This window comes from Canis lupus, chromosome 24, assembly GCF_011100685.1.
Source record: "Canis lupus familiaris isolate Mischka breed German Shepherd chromosome 24, alternate assembly UU_Cfam_GSD_1.0, whole genome shotgun sequence".
Lineage (NCBI taxonomy): Eukaryota > Metazoa > Chordata > Mammalia > Carnivora > Canidae > Canis > Canis lupus.
This window is the reverse complement of record NC_049245.1, coordinates 9,299,412-9,327,221: the sequence shown is the minus strand read 5'-3', so window position 1 is coordinate 9,327,221 and position 27,810 is coordinate 9,299,412. Positions and strand designations below refer to the sequence as shown.

The 27,810-nt window shown below is 38.6% G+C and overlaps 1 protein-coding gene across 6 annotated transcripts in view; it reads left to right on the top strand.

Moving 5' to 3' along the window:
• Positions 1-27,810, top strand: part of NDUFAF5 (NADH:ubiquinone oxidoreductase complex assembly factor 5) — a 63,099-nt gene that overhangs the window by 3,035 nt on the left and 32,254 nt on the right. For 5 of the 6 annotated variants that reach the window (XR_005377537.1, XM_038571583.1, XM_038571580.1 and 2 more), the window contains exons 3-8: positions 3,063-3,126; positions 6,301-6,348; positions 7,723-7,826; positions 9,810-9,849; positions 12,350-12,547; positions 19,056-19,116. Coding sequence is in view for 5 of the 6 variants with exons in the window: in XM_038571583.1 (XP_038427511.1) it covers positions 3,063-3,126; positions 6,301-6,348; positions 7,723-7,826; positions 9,810-9,849; positions 12,350-12,547; positions 19,056-19,116 (515 nt within the window). In the remaining variant the exon portion in view is untranslated. The remainder of the gene's footprint in view (positions 1-3,062; positions 3,127-6,300; positions 6,349-7,722; positions 7,827-9,809; positions 9,850-12,349; positions 12,548-19,055; positions 19,117-27,810) is intronic. The other variant, XM_038571581.1, reaches the window with a different exon arrangement.

The window sequence follows — 27,810 nt, the reverse complement described above, 5'->3', positions numbered from 1 at the left end:
TATCATAATAAAATACAATTAACTTTTGACTGGAGATTCAAGAGATTGAATGCTGAGAGCTTAATGTCTTGAATGGCAAAATCTAGAGGCATTTATTACCAGAATTAGTGATTTTAATCACATTCTTCAGTCTCTCCTTTTTTATATTTGGAGAGTAAGCATTCTTTTTTCTTCATTGTTGCCCCCCCCCCCCAAAATAAAGAATAGAAGCACAATTCATGGTTTCTCTATGAGCCTGAATGACTGATGCAATTTCATTTGACCAAAAGCCAGTTATGATAACATTGCTTCAAAAATGAAGGTAAAAATTGACCACATGTGAATTTTTCTTTTTAAGATTTTGTTTATTTATTCATGAGAGACACAGAGAGAGAGAGAGAGGCAGAGACACAGACAGAGAGAGAAGCAGGCTCCATGCAGGGAGCCCGACACAGGAATCAATCTTGGGTCTCCAGGATCAGGCCCTGGACTGAAGGCGGTGCTAAACCACTGAGCCACCCGGGCTGCCCCGACCACATGTGAATTTTTAAGATTTGCTAAACTTAAGATTTACTAAACCTAATTAAAAGTTGAACCAAAATTAACAAGAGAGTCTTTTACAATCTAAGTGAAGGAGTCTACCTAGATTTGTTCCCCACTCAGGTTATATGAGACTTCTGGCCATTTTATCTTCAGTATTGTTAATGGTAGTGGGGTTCTCTGACAATTATATGGAGGCAAATTTGAGAATAGAACACTTCGATGAGTTATTATTAAAACCTTGATGAACTCATTGCTCTGTATTAAGCATAACAACGTTACTAATTCAAGTTTACAGCTGTGTGGCAGGAACCACGCAAATAATGGTTAATGTCTTTACTGTGAAGTGCTCTGTGATGTTAGCAAATCACTTTTTGTGTTTTGTTTAAAAGGTGTCCGTTAAATTAGACCAATGTAAAATAAATAAATAAGACCAATGTGGGATGAATTTATTATATTTGTTTCTAAAAAGGGAAATTTTATAAAATTAAAAACTCAGTCATTTTTTTAGAAATGTTTTTGAAAGAATCTTGAGATGGGGATGCCTGGGTGGCTCAGTGGCTGGGCGCCTGTCTTTAGCTCAGGTCGTGATCCAGCGGTTCGGGATCAAGTTCCGCATCAGGCTCCCTTCGGAGCCTGCTTCTACCTCTGTCTATGTCTCTGCCTCTCTCTCTCTGAGTCTGTGTCTCTCACAAATAAAATCTTTTAAAAAAATAAATTAAAATTAAAATTTAAGAAAGAATCTTGGGATGAATTAATTGCATTTGGTAAAATGCTTCATTGTTACCAATAATCACCCCCCATTTCATCTGTTTTATTCCATTATTTTAAGGATCTGAAACAAATAGCTAGTTCTCTATACTGCAGTCATTCATTTGCCTGGATTTTAGGCCATTTATTAAAAATGAAACATTAAATTTTCCAAATCAGTATGGATTTTACAAGTCTTTTTATGTCATAGAACATAGAGCTATAGAGACACCTGTGATTAATGGCTAAAAGCATGTGTTAAACTAACATTAACTCTTTAGAACTAAATTATTAAAAATACCAGTCTAAAAAAAGAAATACCAGTCTAAATATCCTTGCACTAATGTTCTATCATTATATAGTGTAGTTTATGTTGTCCGCACTGATCTTTCGTCGATTTTTAAAAAATGAATCCCACAGATTATTAAATGTCTTATTTGTGGTATCTGAAATCTATTTAATACTCTTGTAATCTGGTGGTGCCTGAGTGGCTCAGTCCATTAAGTGTCATCCTTCAGCTCATGTCATGATCCCAGGGTCCTGGGATTGAGCCTGTAGACAGGCTCCCTACTCAGTAGGAAGCAGTCTTCTTCTCTCTCTCCCTCTGCCCTTTCCCTTTGCTTGTGCATGTGCACACTTTGTCTCAAATAAAATAGAATCTTAAAAAAAATTACTGTTGTAATCTGTGATAACAATAACGCATAACCAACTTTTGTTGAGCGTTTGTACTGCGCTAGATACGTGCACCATTTCGTAAAATTCTCTTGAGGAAGGTTGTAACTTTTCCATTTTATAGATGGGGAAACAGATTTAGTGAGATTAAATCACTTGTCTATGGTCACAGAGCCAATAAATTGCAGGTCCAGAATTCTAAATCATGTCTTTCTGATCCCAAAGCTTGTGTACTTTACCATGTTATACTGCTTTGTGTTGACAACTAAAATCGAGGGCATTATGTAAAAAAAAAGTTTTTTCCCCACCACCAGTTCTCCAACTGCGTACTGTTGTTCTATATTTTTGACATAAGTTTTTAATAGAAATTGAAAAAGGACTTTAGGTTCCAATAGAAAATATGTTAGTGGATAAAATTTTAAGTTTTTCTTGTCACATTACGATTAGATTTGTGAACTGGTTTTGTATGACATATATTTAGAAGAGGCAGCATAGTTTGGGGGATAATAATTCTGGCTCAGGATTCTGACTAACTGAATTCAAATTCTGATTACTGCTTATTAGTTGAGGGACTTTGGATTGACCTACTTTGAATATTAGTACATTGCTTTGAGCCTGATAAGATTTCAGTAAAAGTTAGCTACTATTTAATGGGTGTTTTGATTTTAGTTTAACATATTAATATTTTATGGTATTTTACATGATTTTTAAGTCATCTGCTGCCTCAGCAAAATTGAGAAAAAGGGATAAAGTTCCTGAGAAGTATACTGATATTTTCATGTTAATATACATTAGCTTCTTTTCATTCTTTATTTGTATGTACTATCAAATTAAAATACCCACTGAGTTTGTTCTTTGAATCCACTTCATGGAGCAACCTTATGGAAAGCCAGTTGACTGTGAGGTCCTGTGAATGTCTGGACCAGATAGACTTGCTCCTTCAATGTGTTCTCTGGTAGAAACAGCTTGTAAGGTGAGGCAGAAAAGGCAGAGGGTGTGACTTTTTGAAAGTTGTATTCATTAAAATGTTTTTACTTCAGAAAAATTAATTTTTAATAATTATTTTGTGGACCGTGTTATTACAGACAAAACATAACATAAGTTCTGTGTCTATTTTTTAGGAATTTTTCCCTTGCTTTGGATGTTGGTTGTGGAAGAGGTTACATAGCACAACATTTGAATAAGGTATATATATTCAGTGACTTAGTTTACTTTCAAGAAATAAAATTGACTATTTAAAAAAATTCTTCTTTAATTCAGTTCGTATCATATTTTTTAAATGGTAAATCAATGGTGGTTTTGTCTCCTCTTAAGTATTTTTTTCTTAATGTGGTTTTTCTTTTTTTAATTTGCTTTATACAGTGATTCCTACTTATAGTTTCCTTAAATCTAAGATATGTTGTTCTTCATTCCCATTTTGTGCAGATGTTTTTAATACTTCACAATAAAATCAGATTGACATTGATTTGGAAAATGTGATTAAGCTAATTTTTTAGCTGAGAAAAATATTAATTTTATCATTTGATTAGAAATGTTTCTGTATGATTATGTATAAGTAGCCTTGATTAAGGCTTAAACTAGCATTTTACATTTTCTAAGTCAGACCATAAAGACATTCATTTATTGTTTTAGCCCCTGTATATATAACACTGTGTTGGATACAGATTAAAGTGAGCATTCTATCTAAAATCTACTTCAGGGACACCTTGGTGGCTCAGCGGTTGAGCATCTGCCTTTGGCTCAGGGCATGATCCTGGGAATCAGGATCAAGTCCCGCATCGGGCTCCCTGCATGGAGCCTGCTTCTCCCTCTGCCTGTGTCTCTGCGCCTCTCTCTCTCTCTGTCTCTCATGAGTAAATAAATAAAAATCTAAAAAAAATAAAAATAAAATCTACTTCAAAAAAAAACATATACTTGGGCCAGGGTGGTGGGAGTGGGACATGAGAGGTTCTCAAAACACTGTTGTGGTGGGCATAGCAAATCTGTTCTTCTTGTTGCTCAGGCCAGAAAACTTGCTCTTGTGTCCTCTCCTCCCACACTGAATCCTCCCCATCTTACTTGGATTTCAAAATATATCCATAACTACTATTCTTACCACTTTCAATATTATTGTATTGGCCTCCCTGCTTCTACCTTTTTCCTCAACAGTCTGTTCTCACAACAAAGTAATTATTTTAAAGCATAAGTCAATTCATTGCCAGGCATCTGCTCAGAACTGTTGGCTTCTTTAACTCAGTAATAATCCAGACTCTTAATCCATAAGGCCCTCAATGATCTGGCTGCCTAACATATATCTCTTATCTTATGTCCTTCCCCTCATTCCTTACTTTTTAGCAACCTTAACCTTATCTCTGACTCTCAAGCTGGCCAGAGATTTGTATTAATAGTTGTTGCTCTGTTCTTCCCCAAAATATCTGTATGGCTTACTTCCTCACCTTTTTCAGGTCTTTGCTCAAATGATCCCTCATCAAAGATTCCTTTCCTGACTATTCTATTAAATAGAGTCCCCACTCTCCACTGGCTATTTGCCTGACTTGTTTCATTAGCACTTATTAGCACCTCATGTATGTTTGTTTAATTGGTATCTGTCTTCTCTTACTGGAGTATAAACTCCATAGACGTGCTCATTTATGGTCACTGCTAAATTCTCAATATCTAGAATACACATTGAAGATTTATTAAATGAAATTGCATGAATAAATGCAAGATAACTTTGAAGTTATTACTTCAGTGACTGGAAAAAGTCAGGGGTGGTGGGGCAAGGAGCCTGAGATATTCTTGTTTTAGATATGTTGAATGTGAGGTAACAGTGGACTATATTAGTGTTAATATCTGACAGGTAGTTGGAAATGTGGAACTAGAATTCGGGTATTGAGGTTAAGAGCGCTGACATAAACTTAGAAAGGGATTTCACATTCAGCTCCTCCACTTGCTGACTATATATATATTTATATATATATATATATATATATGTGTGTGTGTGTGTGTGTATGTATATATATACCCTTGGACCAGTTATCCAACTTCTGCACACCTCAGTTTCTGTAAAATGTGAGCAGTGATACCTCTCCCCAAAGGTTAGCAAGAAGATAAAGTGAGACAGGGTAAATGGAGGCTATTCTTACTTGGGAGCCTGTCACAGGTGATAACTGATGCCACAGGAATGTAAGCTCACTGGGGAAGAATATAGAAAAGAACCTTCCACAACTGTGTTTGGGGGTGGGAGAATGAAGAGTAACTTCACCACAGAAATTGGCAAAGACTACAACTTCGGGTACCTTTTTTTTGGAGGCCTGTAGTTAAACATTCACCTGCACACCAGTTGCACTTGAGTAGTTAACAGTAGCCAGGTAATGGTATGGTACCCTTTCCAAGTTGTGGGCAGGGAAGTTCTTTAGGAAGGGGGTGTGCATGAAGTGGAAAGGATTGTCTTTGTCAGAGGAGGGGAAGCAGCGTAGAAAGTACTGAAGAAGTTTCTAGGAGACCACTCACCATGCTGGACTTCAAAGAGGTCAAGTAAAGTAGAAGTGAGAGCAGACACGTTGTTCTACTTGATTAGGTTGTTAATAATCTTTACAAATAGTGTTAGTAGAGCAGTGAAAGTGGAAATAGGTTACCAGGAATTGAGGAGAAAGACATTAACGAGAATTAGAGTTGTAGATGGCAAACAGAACAAGTAGAAGGTAGTTAGACGTGAGATTTTTCAAGATTAGGAGTCTTATGCCTGTTTCAAGGTAAGAGAAAGAAACACGGAAGACAGATGGAAGATTGATAGAAATGGTGACAGGGAGAGCAGAATCCTGGAGAAAAGAATGTAGTGGAAGTTGTTAATCTGGAAAAGAAATGGTACAGTGCTCTTGGAAGGGGAGAGATGAAACAGGGAAAATGAAACCAGAGGGCTCCCCTTCTCAAGTGTCTTGTGTTTATTAAGTCTTTCTTTACTCTTTGTAAACTCTTTGAATGAACAACTAAAAGGCAGGAAAACCATCCAGGTCTTTTGTGGTCCAGGAGTGGCGACTAGCTCTCAGCATATTGTACTCTGGAAAGGCTAACACATAAGCCTTAATCTACTGAGTGAACTGAAGAGGTTGATTATTCACACCTATGTTGTATATTTTATTAAATATAGTTAAATGTGTTAAACATAGGTGTAGTTGCATATATTTAAATCTGTGTAACTTACTATATGTTATTAAAGCTAATTGTGTATACTGGTTTTACTGCAGGAAAATGCCCTTAAAAAGCTGAAAATTACTGCTGCCACTTTTTCCTTTAGCAATTTCAATAGTTACTTTGTTTTGTTAGTGGGTTTTTGTTAGTTTCTTTTTGTATTATCTGATTAACTTTTTTCCATTGCAGGAAACTGTTGGGAAGTTTTTCCAAGTAGACATTGCAGAAAATGCTTTGGTAGGTAGCTTTTTAACATTATTGATTTCTGATCTTTTGGTTTTATTTGTAGTTTTTTGTTTTTATTTCCTTCAAATTGAAAATAGCTTTTTTAAAAAAATTAGATATAACACATATAAAGAATTAAGCAATACAGGAAATGTAAAATATCAATACAGGGAAAGGAAATATCCCTGGTCCCACCATTCACGGGCAACCACGGCTAACATTTTTATCTCTATCTTTGCAGATAGATAACTGCCTCCCAACATATAATTATATACAAATGGTATAATAATATGCTGTTTTTTACAGGATATCATTCTTTTGTATCAACGAATGACATATATACATACAAATTTCTCCTTTTTAAATGGCTATATAGGGTTCCAATATACGAATATTCCGTGGTTTATTTGAGTAAATTTCTATTGAAGGACAGTTATATTTCTAGTTTCTTAATAACCAGCACTGTGAAGAACATCCTTATATAAGGCAACTTGGTACATTTGATTTATTTTTTTCCCTGGAAATAAATTCCTAGTAGTGGAATTTATGGATTCTTTGGTATCCATCTTTAAATTTTTGATATGCAGCAGACTGCCATTAGAAAGATAGAATAAAAAAAATAGAATAATATTATATGAAAACACTTTTTTTTCTTCTTTGGCAGTACTGAGCCAATTGTTTTCTGCCTTTGTCAGTTTGATAGTGGAAAGTAGAATCTTATTGATAGTTTTATTTGCACTTTGGTTGTTAATGCAGCCAACAGCTATTGATGTCTTTGGGCTATTGGTATTTTTTAATTTGTGAATTTGTAAGTAATTTTATGATGTGCCTATACCTGCACTGCTGACTTAGTGTGTTCTTATTCTCAGTAGTTTGTAGGAGTTTGTTTTTTAGGGATATTAATTTCATCATATATATTGTAAATATTTCCCAAAGTGTGTTGTTTACATTGTTTATGGATTTTTAGAAGTTTTGATTATAATCACAAATTAGTCTTTTCCTTTATGATTCCTGGCTTTTGAGTCACATTTGCTTAAAGTGTTACCATCTAAGAGTATAAAAATATTTACCCATATTTTTGTCTGCTACTTTTATGGTTTCAGTTATTCCACTGAAACTTTCAGCCTTCTGGGATTTGTTTTGGTATGAGGGAGGTTTCCTATTTATTTTTTTCCAACCTGCTAGCTAGTTTTTGTGGCTAGTCTTAATTCTCACTTAAAAAACACTTCTTGAGCTTCTTTGTGGCTCTGTTGATTTTTTTTTTTTTTTTTGGAAGGGATAGAAATTGCCAAGTAAATACAACATTGACTTAAATTTAACAATAATTTCATTAGTAACTGAGATTCTATATAAATGTATTTTGAACTTTTATTTTTTAACCACTAGAAAAATACCTTAGAAATGGAAATTCCTACTGTCAGTGTTTTAGCTGATGAAGAGTTCCTTCCCTTCAAAGAAAATACATTTGACCTGGTGGTTAGCAGTTTAAGGTTGGTAATCCATTTGTACTTCTTAAAAGTGTACGTTATAAATAAATAATTTATGGTATGTAGTTTTAATATTATGCAGTAAAGAAAATAGATAATGGAGTCAATTTTTAATAACTTTTTTTTTTAAGTCACAAACCAGTTTATAAACTCGAAGATTTCTCTGGTAAAGAATTACGAATTATATGCTCCCTACTGGAGGTGATATGATATAGTAGCATAACTTTTTTTCCCCAACTTTTTTCAATTTGCTAAAGTTCATCTGTGATAGAGGGGTTTTCCTTCCCAGTATACATATCTTAGTATTGATAGGGGAAAAAGTTGGAAAGACTATACTGGCCTCAACATTCAAATATTAGAGCACTCTTATAAACTCATTCTGGCAAATAAGGAAAAACTAGTATTTCCTTCAACTTCAGTTTTTCTTCCACACAGAAATAGAGTCCCTAAGGTTATTTTTTCCCATTTGTGCTTCCTACCATGTCTTTCCACATTGATTCCACAAACATACAGGTATTTATTGAATAGATTATAACATATAAGGCTCTGAGCTAGATGCTTTGGGGAAATACAAAAATGAATCCAGACAGGGATCTCATCCTCAAAGAATTCAGCGTCTAATAGGGAAAATAAAATATTATGTGTGTAATTTTATTTTCCCTGTCTTGTTTTATAGTCAGATTTTCTTTCAAAGATTCAACATGCCCTTCATGTCAGCAGAGCCCTTTTGATAGCATTTTTAGGGTGAACCTAAAACCAATCACTGTGGTTCACCCAGTACTTTGCCAGTAATAGCACTGAAAGGCCTCTGTCCCAGGAACCCCTCATTCCCAGAAAACTGGAAGAGTTGTACTCTAGCTATTTTCTTCAGTGAGTTTATAATTTCTTTCCTGCTTTTTAAGGTATGCTGAACAAATTTAGAAAAGTATTCACATTTAATCAGGAAATGAAAAACATTACAGAAATGTTGGTCTAAGGAAAAGAGGAAAGAAAGGAAAAGAGCCCTGGGCAAGGAATTAGAATGTGAGTTTTAGCTCTTCAGCTTGCTATTTGCAAGTACCTAATTCTGTTGTTTTCAGTTTCCCCATAAGTATGATAGAGCTTGTGATATGACATTCTTAATTTTTAATGTATCTAATAATTGTTAGAAAGCATTATGAAAGATAATGTGATCTTAAACATAGTATGGTTTGAAATGGGTATTCAGTGCTATCCTGGAAGTCAGCATAAGAGGATGCCACCTCTGTCAGGAAAGTATGACCATAATCTGCAGACACTTTGATTCTTGCCATCATATACCACTATGCACTGGTAGGGGGTGAATCTCTATTCAAAAGAAAATGCAAGAGATTTCCTAAATTAACTACTGTATAGTATTTTTAGTACTGTCACATTTTCTTTTTTTTTTTTTTTAAGATTTTATTTATTGGGATCCCTGGGTGGCGCAGCGGTTTGGCGCCTGCCTTTGGCCCAGGGCGCGATCCTGGAGACCCGGGATCAAATCCCACGTCGGGCTCCCGGTGCATGGAGCCTGCTTCTCCCTCTGCCTGTCTCTGCCTCTCTCTCTCTCTGTGACTATCATAAATAAATAAAAATTAAAAAAAAAAAAGATTTTATTTATTTATTCATAGAGACACAGAGAGAGAATGAGAGCCAGAGACACAGGCAGAGGGAGAAGCAGGCTCCATGCAGAAAGCCTGACGTGGGACTCCATCCTGGGTCTCCAGGATCACACCCTGGGCTGCAGGTGGCGCTAAACCGCTGCGCCACCGGGGCTGCCCCCAGTACTGTCACATTTTCTAGTGTAACAGAACGAAGATTTTCCCCTAGGAATATTTTTTGCTTTAAAATTTGTATGAAATTTTGATATACAATTTCAGACTTCAAAATTAACATATTTTTGGTGGTTTTTTTTTTACGTGAGTGATAATTATACTAAATAATTATATGAATTAAACTAAAACCAATATGTTATTAATATTCTAGTTTACACTGGGTGAATGACCTTCCTAGAGCACTTGAACAGGTAAGAAAATGTTCAAGATTCTAATTATGGAGATGTTTTAAATATTTATGAAAGGTTAAAGAAAATAACTTGGGTAAAATAATATTGACATCACATTGATATAAGACATTTTCAGTGTGGGTCCCTTAATTGCTTATAAATTTTGTGTGGATAGGAACCTATTTGTTCATGTTTGTATCTTCCCTGCTTATAATTAGAGACTGAGGTATGTTTGTTGATTGGCATTTATCAGTGAACTGGTGAAGAGTAGATAAAAAGCATTATGTTCAGAAGAGGGAAGGAGATCACTGTGGCTTTAAGTGGGGTAGGAAAGATTCAAGAAGAGAGAATTACTTGAGCAGGGCCTTAGAGGGCAGGTCTGATATGGGGAGGGAAGGCAGAATCACAGCATAGGTGGGAGATAAAAGCCTCAGGAACATGAAGGGACAGAGAGGAAGCCTGTTTCGAGATTAGTATAATACCAGGAGGTAAGGTATTTTGGGACCAGATATAGGAAGGCTTGGGTAACAGATAAAGGAATTGAGAGTTCATTCTTTATGCAATTCAGAGCCACTGGAGAATTTTAAGGAGGAAAGTGACATGATTAAAAGACTGTAGGCGGGGTAACTACTGTATCTTAAGCACATACTAAACACATACCAATCACTGTGCCCTGTTTAATATGTTAATAACTCTGTAAGATGTCTTCATTTTGCTACTTGGAAAACTGATGCCAGAAGTTTCGGTTCAATCACAGAGACTGTTCCCATGGTCCAGGCATGAGAGAAACAAGCTAGGTGGCAGTGGCAGGAGTTAAGAGGAAGAGATAATACATTTGAGACTCTGTAAAAGAAGAATCAATAGTTCGGTGGCTGGTTAGATCTGAAGTTCAAAGACCTAAAGGAGTCCACAAACTCACCCTAAAGTTTTGAGTCTGAATACCTAGGAGAATAGTTAGTAAAAGCAGGGGACAGAAAGGGAATGGAAAATGGTAATTGACAGAAAAACAGCAATTGGAGAGGGAGTGGGTTTGAGAATAAGTGTTGTGTGTGTTGGTTGTGTTGGGAGGGTGAGTTTGCCAAGAGACAAATGTCCATGGCACAGACAGATAAAAATGAGCTTAGAGTTCTGGGACAATGTCCAGGCTAAAGATAGTGATTGTAAGTCATCATTGTGAAATCCATGGGAATTGATAAGCCTGTCTGAGGTGGAAAGAAGCTGCAGAGAACTGAGGACTGGGTCTTAGGTCCCTGCTAAATTACAGTTTGGTGACAGGGAAGGAAGCAACATCAAAGAGGCAAGAAGTGGGGGAAGAAAAGCAAAGATTTTACGGTTGGCTTGCTTATATGCTGTTTTGTCCTTGCTTCATAATTAATTAAATATAAATTTTAAGATGGATACTTTGATGAGAAAAGCCTACTATGATTTGGGGTTTATTTCAGAATCTACCTTTTTCTATAATGTTTCTCATTGTTGAGAATAGTCCATCAAATCTAGTTACAGATGGTAGTTCTAAGAGAGTCAGTGAGTAATAAACATTTGTGATTCTGGAATCCATTCCAGCAATTATTTTGTTTGAATTATCAATTAAAAATTGGCTTTTGTCTTAAAACTGGAAAATAAGTTAATAACTTCTTATAGGAAACTAATGCTTGGTTAGATTAATGTGAATTATAATAATTTCTGTATAAGTTAGCTTTTTTTGCTAAAAACCAACCCCTGCTTAGTGGTTTAAAAAAACAGTTTACTTAGCTCACGATTTTGTGGATTGGGTGGGAATTTGGGTTGGCCTTAATTAGGAAATCCTTTTGGGTCTAACTTGGCTCACACATGTGTCTGTGATCTGCTGCTAGACTGTCTTGAAGCTGGCTGGTCAAGAATCACCTTAGCTGGGTGTCTGATCTCTGCTCCTCATATCTCTCATCCCTCGCCAGGTTAGCGCAGGCTTGTTCACAACACGGTGGCAGTACAGGGAATCATGTAAGGCCATTTCAAACCTTGGTGTGACATTGGCACACTGTCACTTACACTGCATTCTTTTGGCCACAGCAAGTCCTAAGGCTGTCCCAGATTCAGGGAGAGGGGAAATAGACTTCATTTTTTGAGAGAGTTGTTGCAAAGTGACATTTAAAGGGCACAGATGGAGGTTTGTGAGTTTTGTAATCTACCCACCACACTTTAAATTTTTTTCTTTCAGTATTTTTCTCATTATAGAAGTAAGTTGTATCTATTAGAAAAGTTGAAGACATATATTTCAGAGATATACTACCAATGAATTATTGTCTATCTTTATAATAATATTATACTGCAGTTCCTTTCTGATATTTGATTGCCTTACGTGTTAAATTTTCTGATTTTGACAAAAAACAAGAATGGTAATTGTAAAATATTGATTTAGACAGTATATGTTTATTCTTTTAACATTTTTTAACATAAGACTGACTAATTTTGTTGTATTTTTTTTAAATAATAAATTTATTTTTTATTGGTGTTCAATTTTGTTGTCTTGTATTTATTACAGATTCATTATGTTTTAAAACCAGATGGAGTATTTATTGGTGCAATGTTTGGAGGTGACACACTCTATGAACTTCGGTGTTCATTACAGTTAGCAGAAACAGAAAGGGAAGGAGGATTTTCTCCACACGTTTCTCCTTTCACTGCTGTCAATGACTTAGGACATCTGCTTGGGAGAGCTGGCTTTAATACACTGACTGTGGTAACTATCAAGAGAGTTGATTAATTCTCATTAACCCATTAGTCACACAGTTCTGAAACAACTTCTCATTTTAAAGGTAGAAAACTGTAGGTATTGATTGTATTATGGAAAGGTTTTTGCACTTTTTCCTCTATAAATTTAGTTTGTATAAACATATTTTGATTGATAAAGGTAGGAGCGTGAAATTTTATTGTTACCTGAATATGTAGCTGAAAAAAAACTAACCCTCACTTAACAAGGAGGTTATTTTCCAAGACCTACAACTCCAATAGAATCTTTAAATCCAGAGTTACGTGTAATAGGACAGAGCATTTCAGATGATGGGGAAAGGAGATGTTCAGGAGCATTTACAGCACTACCTCTATCACCAGCCCTCAACTGAAATAGTGCCCTATGAGGCAGAAATGAAAGTATGTGCATTTACAGTCAAGGTTAGAAAATGTAGGAAATGGGCCAAACTCCATTAGGGCTGGAGAGATCTGGAAAGAGGACCTGTAGGCTGTTTGAAGAAACATGGAGTCAGCATGGTATAGTGATGGTATGGGGCATTGGTGTCTGACAAGTATAATTTGGTTACTTACCTTGCTAGGGGAATTTGGATATTTACTTCACGTCTCTGAGCAATCATTTTTAAAAATATATATATAAAGCATATATAAAGCAAACGTTTCTCACCTTAGATGAGAAATACTAAGATAAAGGGTGTGAAGTGCCTGGACCAAGGTAGATGCTCAATAAATATTTGTTCTTGCCTTCCTCTCTCTCCCTCCTCATAGTCCTATTACTTTGTTATCCAAGGCTTCCAACAGGGAAGTCTCCGTCTGGAGAGACAGTGGTTGCTCCCTTCAAGCTCCTTTCATTAGCACAGTCATTTGAAAGGATGTTGTTATTGCCTTCAGAGATCAGTTGAGTAGACTTATTATGATTTTCCAAACCACTCAGATTTAAACATGTCTCTTTCCTAGAGGACATAAGAATTTCCTGACAAAGCTTCTCATTGATGATAGGCTTAAGATTGAAATAACTCATTTAAGGAGATTTAATGTGAACATATTTCATAAAAGCAGCCAGCCAAAAACAGATGGTCCTGTCCTTCCTTGATTTGGTAGAAAGCACAGGGAAGAGACCACAAGAGTCGCTGAAGTTGGAAAGGGTCTTCAATAAGGGAAGAGGCAGTAGGCTAGGAAATGACATCAATCCGCAATATATTTCACAGCTGTGTCTTTTGTAAACTGTAAATGGCCTGACTCAGCAGAACAACAGTCAGCTGTTGGCAGCTGAAAATGGGAAAGCTCTGCTTCACGTGAGGGTTCTGCTCTGTAATTAAAGCAAATACTGGCAAATACAGGCAATTGTACATAGAGGGATCACTGTATATTTTTCAGCTTTTTAAAATTATATAAGTAATAACACAAATATATTTTGGTTGTAAACATTAAACTGTAAAAGTTTGTTATGTCTTTAAGCCCCTAAATCTTAGCTCTCTCCTGTCAGCAACAACTCTCAAAATTTTTGGTTTTAGGACCTTGCTACACACTTAATATTATTGAGAACCTTAGAGAGCTTTTGTTATGTGGGTTTTACCTGTCAATTTTAACCAAATTAGAAATTCAAATTGAATTTTAGTATTTGTTAATACTTTTAAAACTAACAATAGTGTACAATTTATGTATTAACATAAATAATTTACTTTATTTTACTTTGTGGGGAAAGAAACTATTATCCAAAAGAAAAAAATTCAAAGAATGTCATTGCTTTACATTTTTACAAATTTCTTTAACATATGACATAATAAAAACACTAAGTTCTCATGCCTACTTCTGCAGTCATAGTCTGTTAGAATTTCACATGTCACATAACTTATGAAAAATCTATTGTACTTATGAGAGGCTGAGAAGTAAAAAAAGCCAAATAGTATCTTAGTATTATTTTAAAAATGGTTTTGACATTAGGGACCCTCAAAAGTGTGCCTTCTTGCAGTTTTCTATGGTTGTAAATTGAACTGTGTATTTTATTTTGTTTATTTATTTTTTTAAAAGATTTTATTTATTCATGAGAGGCAGAGACATAGGCAGAGGGAGAAGCAGGCTCTTTGTGGGGATCCTGGTGCAGGACTCGATCCCTGGACCAAGGTCATGCTCTGAGCCAAAGGCAGATGCTCAACCACTGAACCACCCAGGCGTCCCTGGACTGTGCATCTTAGAAAATTTTTTACTGGAGCACCTTAGTGGCTCAGTCAGTTAAGTGTTCAGCTCTTGATTTTGGCTCACGTCATAATCTCAGGATCGTGAGACCAAGCCCCACATTGGGCTTTGCGCTCAGTGTGGAGTTTGCTTGAGATTCTTACTCCTCCTCTCCCACTCGTTTGCATGCATGCTCTTCAAATAAATAAATAGATAAAATCTTTTTTAAAAGTTTTTTATGTATTTGAGAGAGAGAGTGCAAGCACAGGGACAGGGAGAAGCAGGCACCCCGCTGAGCAGGGAGGCCAACTCGAGGTTTGATCCCAGAACGTTGAGGTCATGATCTGAGCCAAAGGCAGATGCTTAACTGACTAAGCCACCCAGGCATCCCCAATAAATAAGTAAAATCTTTGGATGCCTGGGTAGCTCAGCAGTTGAGCGTCTGCCTTCAGCTTAGGGAGTGATACTGGGTCCAGGGATTGAGTCCCACATTGGGCTCTCTGTGAGGAGGCTGCTTCTCTCTCTATGTCTCTGCCTCTTTCTCTGTGTCTCATGAATAAATAAAATCTTAAAGAAAAAGTAAGTAAAATCTTAGAAAAAATTCTAAAAATTTTTAACCTATAACAGCACTTAAAATCCTATATTTCTGTTGGTTGGGAAATCTAATTTTCTATATTCTTTTCTAAAAAATGAGGCGAATAATTCAAACACTAAGATAATACAAAAAGTTTGGTGTGGAATCTTCTCTGTGGTTTACAAAAATTAGGAGAGTTGCTGATTTAATAATAAATCTATACAAATTTGTTCCTTGAGACATATACACTGTAACATACTCTGTTAACATTGTGTCATAATTCATTTTCTAAAAATCCCATCCCAAAAAGGTTATATAATCAGTTACACAGGTTTATGTTACATACAACGTTAGGCATATCATTTTTATATATGGCAGTAGATTTTTATTTTTTTTTTTTTAAATATTTTTTTTTAATTTTTTTATTTATTTATGATAGTCACAGAGAGAGAGAGAGGCAGAGACACAGGCAGAGGGAGAAGCAGGCTCCATGCACCGGGAGCCTGATGTGGGAATCGATCCCGGGTCTCCAGGATCGCGCCCTGGGCCAAAGGCAGGCGCCAAACCGCTGCGCCACCCAGGGATCCCAGATTTTTATTTTTAAAGTGAATTCAGGATTGCTTATTTACATTTATATGACTTTCATAGTGAATTATTTTCAGAGTTAGTGGACATTCTGAATAAGAGTCATTTCCTTTTAGAATATGGAGTTACCAGTCTAATAGGAGAAAATTGCAGATATGGTTCATCTTAAATTGAATAAGGACTTTGACAAAGCTATTGTATTCTTTTGATTGAGATGGAGACAGTGCTTTTAGTTTCACTCAAAGATTGTTTTCAAAGGATACTGCTTAATGGTAGGTATCAGGATGGAAGAAATTTTGTTTTTAATCTTACAATCTTTTTTCAAAAATACTTCCCTAAGGTAGAAAAATGCAGAGATGGTCTTATTAAGAAGTGCATATGTAGGGGATCCCTCGGTGGCTCAGCGGTTTAGCGCCTGCCTTTGGCCCAGGGCATGATCCTGAAGTCCCGGGATCGAGTCCCACGTCGGGCTCCTGGCATGGAGCCTGCTTCTCCCTCCTCCCGTGTCTCTGCCTCTCTCTCTCTCTCTCTGTCTATCATAAATAAATAAAATAAATAAATATTTAAAAAAAAGAAGTGCACATATAATACAGTTATGCATTTGTTAATAAGAAAAAGGAAATTTAAAAAATGTATAGAGGGGATCCCTGGGTGGCTCAGCGGTTTGGCACCTGCCTTTGGCCCAGAGCGCAATCCTGGAGTCCCAGGATCGAGTTCTGCGTCAGGCTCCTGGCATGGAGCCTGCTTCTCTCTCTGCCTGTGTCTCTGCCTCTCTCTCTCTCTCTCTATGTCTATCATGAATAAATAAATACATCTTAAAAAAAGGTAAATGTATAGATAGGAGTTATCTCCTATCTATAACAGAGCAGGTCTAAAGTGAAAAGAAGTCTCTTCCTCTTGACTTCTAATACCTAGTCCCTCTCTGCAGAGATGACCTTTCAGAACAATTTTTCATCGTAGACCACAATACAATTATATCATTTAAACCTACATATGCAATAATATATACACTCTTGCTTTTTTATTCTTGTAAGCATTTTCAGGATTTTTTTAGTTAATAACATATCTTGAAGATCGTCCCCTCCACCTATCTACCAGATTTTCTAACAATTGTTTAGTATTTCATTAAATAGGTATGTTTTATTTAACCAATTCTCTTTTATTTATTTTTTAATTTTTTTTATTTTTAATTTTTATTTATTTATGATAGTCACACAGGGAGAGAGAGAGAGGCAGAGACATAGGCAGAGGGAGAAGCAGGCTCCATGCACCGGGAGCCTGACGTGGGATTCGATCCTGGGTCTCCAGGATCGCGCCCTGGGCCAAAGGCAGGCGCCAAACCGCTGCGCCACCCAGGGATCCCTAACCAATTCTCTTTTAATGGACATTTAGATTGTTTACAGTTAGTTTTTGGGGTTCTTTTTTGTTATTTTGTTGCTATTTCAAACAATGCTGCAGTGAATTTCCTTTCACATAAATATTGGCATATTTGTCAAGTCCATTTCTAGCAGTGGAATTGCTGGGTTAAAAAATCTGTACATTGAAATTTTGACAGGGTCAGATGGCTTTCCAAACATAGCATCAGTTTATATGCCCCATTAACAATGTATGTGAACTCTTGCCTGTACTTGGTTTTGTATCTCTAAGGTTAAAGAAAAAGTGGTCATTTTGTTTTGCATTTCTCTGAGAATTAGAATGGATATTTTTGATAAGTTTTTTCGGCTTTGTACTATATTCTGTTCAACATTAAAGTCCAAAATTGGGAAAAATACTGAGCATATTAAATAAAGTTACAAAAAACAGAAAGATAGGGTACCTGGATGGCTCAGTTGGTAAAGCGTCCACCTTTGGCTCAGGTCGTAATCCCAGAGTCTTGGGAGCCCCATGTCCTCAGCAGGGAATCTGCTTCTCTCTCTCTCTCTCTCTCCCCCCGTTCACTCTGTCTCTCAAATAAATAAATACAGTCTTTAAAAATAAAACACAAAAAGACCTAGACATTTCAAAAGTGGTTAGTGCAAATAAGATGGAGTTTGAGATACATGCAGCATTTTGATATCATACTTAGGGGGAAGTATATGTGTCCTGTATTTGGGGGCTAATTCCCAATGTAGACAAACTCCTACATCTTCATGCTTAACACAGCTTCATCACATCACAGCCTCATGCTGTAGGCAGCTGACCTCCATCCCATAGTTGTGCCACCTCACCCTTGAATCTTCTGAGATTACTACAGCAAAAGGAGTGGCTTGGAAAAGGCTCACTAGCTCTTTATTACCTTGCTCTCTCCTTTCCTTTGGCCAGAAGAAATACCTTTCAGAGGCTTGGAAAATATCAAGGAGCACCCAGATATTGGGGGAGCATCAGTAGTTTCTGCCACTATACCAACAGTAGACTCTTGTATCAGGCTTCAAAAACAATGGAACATAACTACCCAGAAGTCCATTTGAGAAATAAAGTATGTGCCTTCAGTGTGCCTGTCCTCCAAGTGAGCCAGTGTAATATGGCTGCATTACTAGAAGCAGATTGAGATTGGGAGATTACCTTATTTGGCTTGATTCTGGGTACCACTTTTTTGTTGTTGTTTTTTAAAGATTTTTAGACAGCAGGGAGAAAGAAAATCCCAAGTTGAGCAGGAGCCCAACGTGGGGCTGAGTTGCACGACCCAGAGATCACGACCTGAGCCGAAACCAAGATTTGGACACTTAATGACTGCTCCACCCAGGTGCCCCTGGGTGTCACATTTTAAGAGATTGATACTGACAAGGTACAGAGTAATGCAGTAAGGATGTGTAAGGATCTATAAGTCTATGAATTTTGTCCAGTAAACTAACCCTTCCATCTAAAAACTTAGTATTCTAGAAGAATTTAAAGACTTGAAGAAGAGGGTGACACAGATACAAAATAGATGACTTCTGTGTTTTTCCCAAGGAGAAAACTAGAACTGGGTTAATGGAGTTTTAGGGAGATTTTTCTTTAGAATAGTGAATATTTAACAGTTTGACATTTCTCATGTATCAAGCAAAACCAGATGACATCTGTGAAGAATATTATAGAGAAGATTCCTATTTGTCATGAGAAATTGGTCTGGGTAATCTCTGGCCTGTTTTCAAATCGGAGTTTTTTTATGATGAATGTCAAATGAATACTCCTTTCTCTTTTTAAATAGGATACTGATGAAATTCAAGTTAATTATCCTGGGATGTTTGAATTGATGGAAGATTTGCAAGGTAAGGCACTTTAAAGAATGTTTATTCTCCATTTGAAAGTCATATTTTGAGAGCAGACTCTATGGCAGATACTGGAGCTAAGCACTAAGAGATACATTGGTGAGGAGAAAACAGACTGTCTTTATGGAGCTTATAAAATGGGTGAGGTAGACACCACACAGCTGCCCTAAAGAGAAAAGTTAAATTAGAATCACGGTAAGTGCTACAAAGTGGAGGTGCATGGTGCTATGACCACCTATAAAAAGATGGTGGTACTTTCTTGAAGGGTGCATCTGGGGCTGGTAAGGCACATCAGTGACTCTCTAGCAACAGTTGGTGGCTCAGGTCCAGGCGCAAGAAAACAGGTAGTTGGGTTAGTGTAGGAATGGGGTTTGTTAAAAGGGTAAGTCCTGGTTAGAGAGAGTCCGCGAAGTCTTTGTCTGAGGAAGTGCTGATTGTGCTCTGATAAATGAAGATGAGTTAACTTGGTGAAGAAGGGAGGGAAGTGAGTCACAGGCAGGGAGAATAGCATGTGCAAAGACTGGCAGGAAAACGCATGACAAGTACTAAAAGCAGGCATTTTGGCTAGAGTAGAGAGAAATAATGAAATTGATGAGTAAATGGAGACCCTGCAGTCCCTGTTGAGCTTGTCTTTATCTTAAAACCCCTTTGAGGCATTTTAACAAAGGGGGTGGGGAGTTATGATTTCAAATTTGCATTTTGGAAAAAATGGATTGGCAGATCAACTAGTAGGGAGACTCATTGATTTAAAGCTTATTGAGAGATGATGGTGGCTTGGACTAAGGTGGTGGCAATGGAGATTGAAAGAAGTGAATGGATTCTAGAGATAATTAGAATATAAATTTGACAATCCTTGCTGATGAGTTACATGTGGATGAGTAAAGAGAGCTATTTCAAACAACTCCAAAATTTCTGGCTCACATAACCAGATAGCCTGTGCCCCTTCATTAACAGAGAAAACAGTAGAAGACGACCAAGTATGGGCAGGGACACCTCTTGAGTTCACATGTGGATATTTTGGGTTTGAAGTGCTTGTGAAATGTCTAAGAGGAGATGTCAAGTACATGGTTGGGTGTGTGAGTATGCCATTTAGAGGAGGCGATTGCCTGGTTAAGATATCATGAGTCATTTGTGAATTGGTATTTGAAGCAATTGCCTGGAATGAGAGTGTGAAGTGAGAAGAGAAGACAGATACTGGGCCTTTAGGAACCTAATATACAGTGACTGTATAAAAGAAGGACATATCTGGATGTATTACAGATGTGATGGCAGAGGCGGAGTATTGCAGAACTATTAGTGGTGGGGAGGCTAAAAAATCTTAGAGATCGTGGTACTAGTAATTATTAACATTGCAGTCACCTGGGGGTGGTGACAGGACTTGGCTACAAATGGACACTGAATCAGGTGCCAACTGTCCGATGAATGAGGAAAGAGACTAGGAGCCTGATATCTATGTGTCTGACTGCAAGCAGGAGTGGGAGAGGGTGATGACCAAATATTGTGGTTCTAGCAGGACAAGGATTTTTAAAAAGTTAGAGAAAAAATGGCCTGGAAGAGGCTTTGAGGAGCAATAGGGATATAAACCCTACGTCCCAATTTTGAAAGAGGGAACGTACACAGATATGCACATCTGTTGCAGAGGGGGCTACTGGAGAAGTGATTTTCTCCAAGGAGAGCTTCTTTTTTTTTTTTTTTTTTAATAATACATTTATTTTTTATTGGTGTTCACTTTACCAACATACAGAATAACACCCAGTGCTCATCCCGTCAAGTGCCCCCCTCAGTGCCCGTCACCCATTCACCCCCAACCCCTGCCCTCCTCCCCTTCCATCACCCCTAGTTCGTTTCCCAGAGTTAGGAGTCTTTATGTTCTGTCTCCCTTTCTGATATTTCCCACACATTTCTTCTCCCTTCCCTTATATTCCCTTCCACTATTATTTATATTCCCCAAATGAATGAGAACATACAATGTTTGTCCTTCTCCAATTGACTTAATCACTCAGCATAATACCTTCCAGTTCCATCCACGTTGAAGCAAACGGTGGGTATTTGTCGTTTCTAATGGCTGAGGAATATTCCATTGTATACATAAACCACATCTTCTTTATCCATTCATCTTTCGATGGACACCGAGGCTCCTTCCACAGTTTGGCTATTGTGGACATTGCTGCTAGAAACATCGGGGTGCAGGTATCCCTGGCGTTTCATTGCATCTGAATCTTCGGGGTAAATCCCCAACAGTGCAATTGCTGGGTCATAGGGCAGGTCTATTTTTAACTCTCTGAGGAACCTCCACACAGTTTTCCAGAGTGGCTGCACCAGTTCACATTCCCACCAACAGTGTAAGAGGGTTCCCTTTTCTCCACATCCTCTCCAACATTTGTTGTTTCCTGTCTTGTTAATTTTCCCCATTCTCACTGGTGTGAGGTGGTATCTCATTGTGGTTTTGATTTGTATTTCCCTGATGGCAAGTGATGCAGAGCATTTTCTCATGGGCGTGTTGGCCATGTCTGTGTCTTCCTCTGTGAGATTTCTCTTCATGTCTTTTGCCCATTTCATGATTGGATTGTTTGTTTCTTTGGTGTTGAGTTTAATAAGTTCTTTATAGATCTTGGATACTAGCCCTTTATCTGATACGTCGTTTGCAAATATCTTCTCCCATTCTGTAGGTTGTCTTTTAGTTTTGTTGACTGTATCCTTTGCTGTGCAAAAGCTTCTTATCTTGATGAAGTCCCAATAGTTCATTTTTGCTTTTGTTTCTTTTGCCTTCGTGGATGTATCTTGCAAGAAGTTACTGTGGCTGAGTTCAAAAAGGGTGTTGTCTGTGTTCTCCTCTAGGATTTTGATGGACTCTTGTCTCACATTTAGATCTTTCATCCATTTTGAGTTTATCTTTGTGTATGGTGCAAGAGAGTGGTCTAGTGTCATTCTTCTGCATGTGGATGTCCAATTTTCCCAGCACCATTTATTGAAGACACTGTATTTCTTCCAGTGGATAGTCTTTCCTCCTTTATCGAATAATAGTTGACCATAAAGTTCAGGGTCCACTTCTGGGTTCTTTATTCTGTACCATTGATCTATGTGTCTGTTTTTGTGCCAGTACCACACTGTCTTGATGACCACAGCTTTGTAGTACAACCTGAAATCTGGCATTGTGATGCCCCCAGATAATGGTTTTCTTTTTTAAAATTCCCCTGGCTATTCAAGGTTTTTTTCTGATTCCACACAAATCTTAAAATAATTTGTTCTAACTCTCTGAAGAAAGTCCATGGTATTTTGATAGGGATTGCATTAAACGTATAAATTGCCCTGGGTAACATTGACATTTTCACAATATTAATTCTGCCAATCCATGAGCATGGAATATTTTTCCATCTCTTTGTATCTTCCTCAATTTCTTTCAGAAGTGTTCTATAGTTTTTAGGGTATAGATCCTTTACCTCTTTGGTTAGGTTTATTCCTAGATATCTTATGCTTTTGGGTGCAATTGTAAATGGGACTGACTCCTTAATTTCTCTTTCTTCAGTCTCATTGCTAGTGTATAGAAATGCCACTGACTTCTGGACATTGATTTTGTATCCTGCCACGCTACCGAATTGCTGTATGAGTTCTAGCAATCTTGGGGTGGAGGCTTTTGGGTTTTCTATGTAGAGTATCATGTCATCGGCGAAGAGGGAGAGTTTGACTTCTTTGCCAATTTGAATGCCTTTCATGTCTTTTTGTTGTCTGATTGCTGAGGCTAGGACTTCCAGTACTATGTTGAATAGCAGTGGTGAGAGTGGACATCCCTGTCTTGTTCCTGATCTTAGGGGAAATGCTCCCAGTGCTTCCCCATTGAGAATGATATTTGCTGTGGGCTTTTCATAGATGGCTTTTAAGATGTCGAGGAATGTTCCCTCTATCTCTACACTCTGAAGTGTTTTGATCAGGAATGGATGCTGTATTTTGTCAAATGCTTTCTCTGCATCTAATGAGAGGATCATATGGTTCTTGGTTTTTCTCTTGCTGATATGATGAATCACATTGATTGTTTTACGGCTGTTGAACCAGCCTTGTGTCCCAGGGATAAATCCTACTTGGTCATGGTGAATAACATTCTTAATGTACTGTTGGATCCTATTGGCTAGTATCTTGTTGAGAATTTTTGCATCCATGTTCATCAGGGATATTGGTCTGTAATTCTCCTTTTTGGTGGGGTCTTTGTCTGGTTTTGGAATTAAGGTGATGCTGGCCTCATCGAACGAATTTGGAAGTACTCCATCTCTTTCTATCTTTCCAAACAGCTTTAGGAGAATAGGTATGGTTTCTTCTTTATTTAAAAAAATTTTTTTTTTTTTAATTTTTATTTATTTGTGATAGTCACAGAGGGAGAGAGAGAGGCAGAGACACAGGCAGAGGGAGAAGCAGGCTCCATGCACCGGGAGCCCAACGTGGGATTCGATCCCGGGTCTCCAGGATCGCGCCCTGGGCCAAAGGCAGGTGCCAAACCGCTGCGCCACCCAGGGATCCCTGGTTTCTTCTTTAAACGTTTGATAGAATTCCCCTGGGAAGCTATCTGGCCCTCGACTCTTGAGTCTTGGGAGGTTTTTGATGACTGCTTCAATTTCCTCCCTGGTTATTGGCCTGTTCAGGTTTTCTATTTCTTCCTGTTCCAGTTTTGGTAGTTTGTGGCTTTCCAGGAATGCGTCCATTTCTTCTAGATTGCCTAATTTATTGGCGTATAGCTGTTCATAATATGTTTTTAAAATCGTTTGTATTTTCTTGGTGTTGGTAGTGATCTTTCCTTTCTCATTCATGATTTTATTAATTTGAGTCTTCTCTCTCTTCTTTTTAATAAGGCTGGCTAATGGTTTATCTATCTTATTAATTCTTTCAAAGAACCAACTCCTGGTTCTGTTGATCTGTTCCACAGTTCTTCTGGTCTCAATTTTGTTGAGTTCTGCTTGAATCTTAATTAACTCTCTTCTTCTGCTGCGTGTAGGATCTATCTGCTGTTTTTTCTCTAGCTCCTTTATGTGTAAGGTTAGCTTTTGTATTTGAGTTCTTTCCAGGTTTTTTTTTTTTTTTTTTTTAATTTTTATTTATTTGTGATAGTCACAGAGAGAGAGAGAGAATGAGGCAGAGACACAGGCAGAGGGAGAAGCAGGCTCCATGCACCGGGAGCCTGATGTGGGATTCGATCCCGGGTCTCCAGGATCGCGCCCTGGGCCAAAGGCAGGCGCCAAACCGCTGCGCCACCCAGGGATCCCTCTTTCCAGGTTTTGAATGGATGTTTGTATTGCGATGTATTTCCCCCTTAGGACTGCTTTTGCTGCATCCCAAAGATTTTGAATGGTTGTATCTTCATTCTCATTAGTTTCCATGAATCTTTTTAATTCTTCCTTAATTTCCTGGTTGACCCTTTCATCTTTTAGCAGGATGGTCCTTAACCTCCACGTGTTTGAGGTCCTTCCAAACTTCTTGTTGTGATTTAGTTCTAATTTCAAGGTATTATGGTCTGAGAATATGCAGGGGACGATCCCAATCTTTTGGTATCGGTTCAGACCCGATTCGTGACCCAGTGTGTGGTCTATTCTGGAGAAAGTTCCATGTGCACTTGAGAAGAATGTGTATTCAGTTGAGTTTGGATGTAAAGTTCTGTAGATATCTGTGAAATCCATCTGGTCCAGTGTATCATGTATCATTTAAAGCTCTCGTTTCTTTGGATATGTTGTGCTTAGAAGACCTATCTAGTATAGAAGGAGGTAGATTGAAGTCACCAAGTATAAGTGTATTATTCTCTAAGTACTTCTTCACTTTGGTTATTAATTGATTTAAATATTTGGGAGCTCCCACATTCGGTGCATATATATTGAGGATTGTTAAGTCCTGTTGTTGGATAGATCCTTTAAGTATGAGATAGTGTCCCTCTTCATCTCTCACTACAGTCTTCGGGGTAAATTTTAGTTTATCTGATATAAGGATGGATACCCCTGCTATCTTTTGAGGACCATTTGAATGGTAAATGGTTCTCCAACCTTTATTTTCAGGCTGTAGGTGTCCTTCTGTCTAAAATGAGTCTCTTGTAGACAGCAAATAGATGGGTCCTGCTTTTTTATCCAGTCTGAAACCCTGCACCTTTTGATGGGGTCATTAAGCCCGTTCACGTTCAGAGTTACTATTGAAAGGTATGAGTTTAGTGTCATCATGATATCTATTCAGTCCTTGTTTTTGTGGATTGTTCCACTGAACTTCTTCTTAAAAGGAGAATTTTAAGAGTCCCCCTTAAAATTTCTTGCAGAGCTGGTTTGGAGGTCACATATACTTTCAGTTCCAGGCCTGTCTTGGAAGCTCTTTATCTCTCCTTCCATTTTGAATGAGAGCCTTGCTGGATAAAGTATTCTTGGTTGCATGTTCTTCTCATTTAAAACCCTGAATATATCCTGCCAGCCCTTTCTGGCCTGCCAGGTCTCTGTGGAGAGGTCTGCTGTTACCCTAATACTCCTCCCCATAAAGGTCAGGGATTTCTTGTCTCTTGCTGCTTTAAGGATCTTCTCTTTATCTTCGGAATTTGCAAGCTTAACTATTAGGTGTCGAGGTGTTGAACGGTTTTTATTGATTTTAGGGGGGGATCTCTCTATTTCCTGGATCTGAATGCCTGTTTCCCTTCCCAGATTAGGAAAGTTTTCAGCTATGATTTGTTCAAATACACATTCTGGCCCTCTGTCCCTTTCGGCGCCCTCAGGAACCCCAATTAAACGTCGGTTTTTCTTCCTCAGGCTGTCGTTTATTTCCCTTAATCTATCCTCATGATCTTTTAATTGTTTGTCTCTTTTTTCCTCAGTTTCCCTCTTTGCCATCAACTTGTCTTCTATGTCACTCACTCGTTCTTCCACCTCATTAACCCTCGTCGTTAGGACTTCTAGTTTGGATTGCATCTCATTCAATTGATTTTTAATTTCTGCCTGATTGGATCTAAATTCTGTAGTCATGAAGTCTCTTGAGTCCTTTATGCTTTTTTCTAGAGCCACCAGTAGCTGTATAATAGTGCTTCTGAATTGGCTTTCTGACATTGAATTGTAATCCAGATGGGGATTCCCTCTCTCTGTGGGAGAGAGGACTGTTTCTGATTCTTTCTTTTGAGGTGAGGTTTTCCTTCTAGTCATTTTGCTCAGTGCAGAGTGGTCAAAAACAAATTGTATTGGGAAAAGGAGAAAAAGAGAGGAGAGAAAGAAGGAAAGAAAAGAGAAAAAAAAAGAAAAAAGGAAGAAAAAAGAAAAAGAGACAGAAAAGGGGAAAAAAAAAAGGTGGGGGAAGCAAACAAATCAAAAAGCAAAACAAACAAACAAACAAAAAAACCCAGGGTATATCTTCTGATTCTGTGTACTTTAAGTCCCTTGACTTACCCTGGAACTTGTCCGTCCAGCTGGTCTTCTGGGGGAGGGGCCTGTTGTGCTGATTTTCAGGTGTTAGCACTTGGGGGAGCTGCTCTGCCCCCTGCCTGGTGCAGGGCTCAGTGGGGGTTGTTTACCCCGTGAGGCCGCAGGAGGAACAACCGCAGTGGCCGGGCCAGCCCTGGAGCCCTGACTTCAGCCCCCGCAGTAACTACCGAGCTCTCCCTTTGCAGGGCCTGGAGGCTCCGGGGCGGGGCCGCTGATCTGCTCAGCTCGGGGCAGGAGCGTCCTTGCGGTCCTGGGCCCTCCCGGCCTCTGCCTGTCCCGGGGGGAGGCCGGATTCTGGGCTGTGGCCCCGGTGCCCAGGGTTCCCGGGCCTGCGCTGTTGGATTCGAGCTCCCGCCCCGCAGCCCCCTCCGCGGAGCTGCTCCCGCCCCGCAGCCCCCTCCGCCGAGCTGCCGCCCGAGCCCCGCCGAGCTGCTCCCGGAGCCGCGCAGCCCCCTCCGCGGAGCCGCCCCCGAGCCCCCCCCGAGCTGTTCCGGGTCCAGCCCTGCGCGCTGCAGCCCTTAGGGAGCTCGGCGCATCTCCCGGGGCGCAGGTGTCTGTTAGTGTCCCAGGGAGCCCGAGGGCATCCCCGCCCTCCTGGGTCCTGCTCCACCTCCCTGTGAGCCCCTTTCCGCCCGGGAAGGCCGGTGCAGCTCCTGCTCCTCCGGGACGGGGCTCTCCTGTCCTGGGGACACTCGCCCCGGCCTCAGCCCGGCTCCTCGCGGGGCCCCTCCCCCTCGGAGGCCTTTTGTTTCTTTAATTCTTTTTCCTCCGTCTTCCTACCTTGATAGAAGCGCGAACTCTTCTCACTGTAGCAGTCCAGCTGTTCTCTCTTTAAATCTCAGGCCGAATTCAGAGATTTTCAGGATGATTTGAAGGTTATCTAGGTAATTTGGTGGAGACAGGTGACTTGGGGACCCTACTCTTCCGCCATCTTGCCCCTCCCTCCTCCAAGGAGAGCTTCCATTTGCCTAAGAAATGAGCTTTGACTTTTTATTACACAAATGGCATGGGCAGTTTTGATGAATGAGGAAAGCTAAAAGTGATTAAAGATGTGTTCTTTGAAATAAGAACTGTGCTTATTTAGGAGAACCTTAATCTGGATACTGAAAAATGATAAGATGATTAAGCAAGAGATTTATAAGACTAAATAGCTTGCAGTTGTTTACAGATTTATAGTTTTTCTTTTTTTTTTTTTTTAAGAGATCTTATTTATTTATTCATGATAGAGAGAGAGGCAGAGACACAGGCAGAGGGAGAAGCAGGCTCCATACTG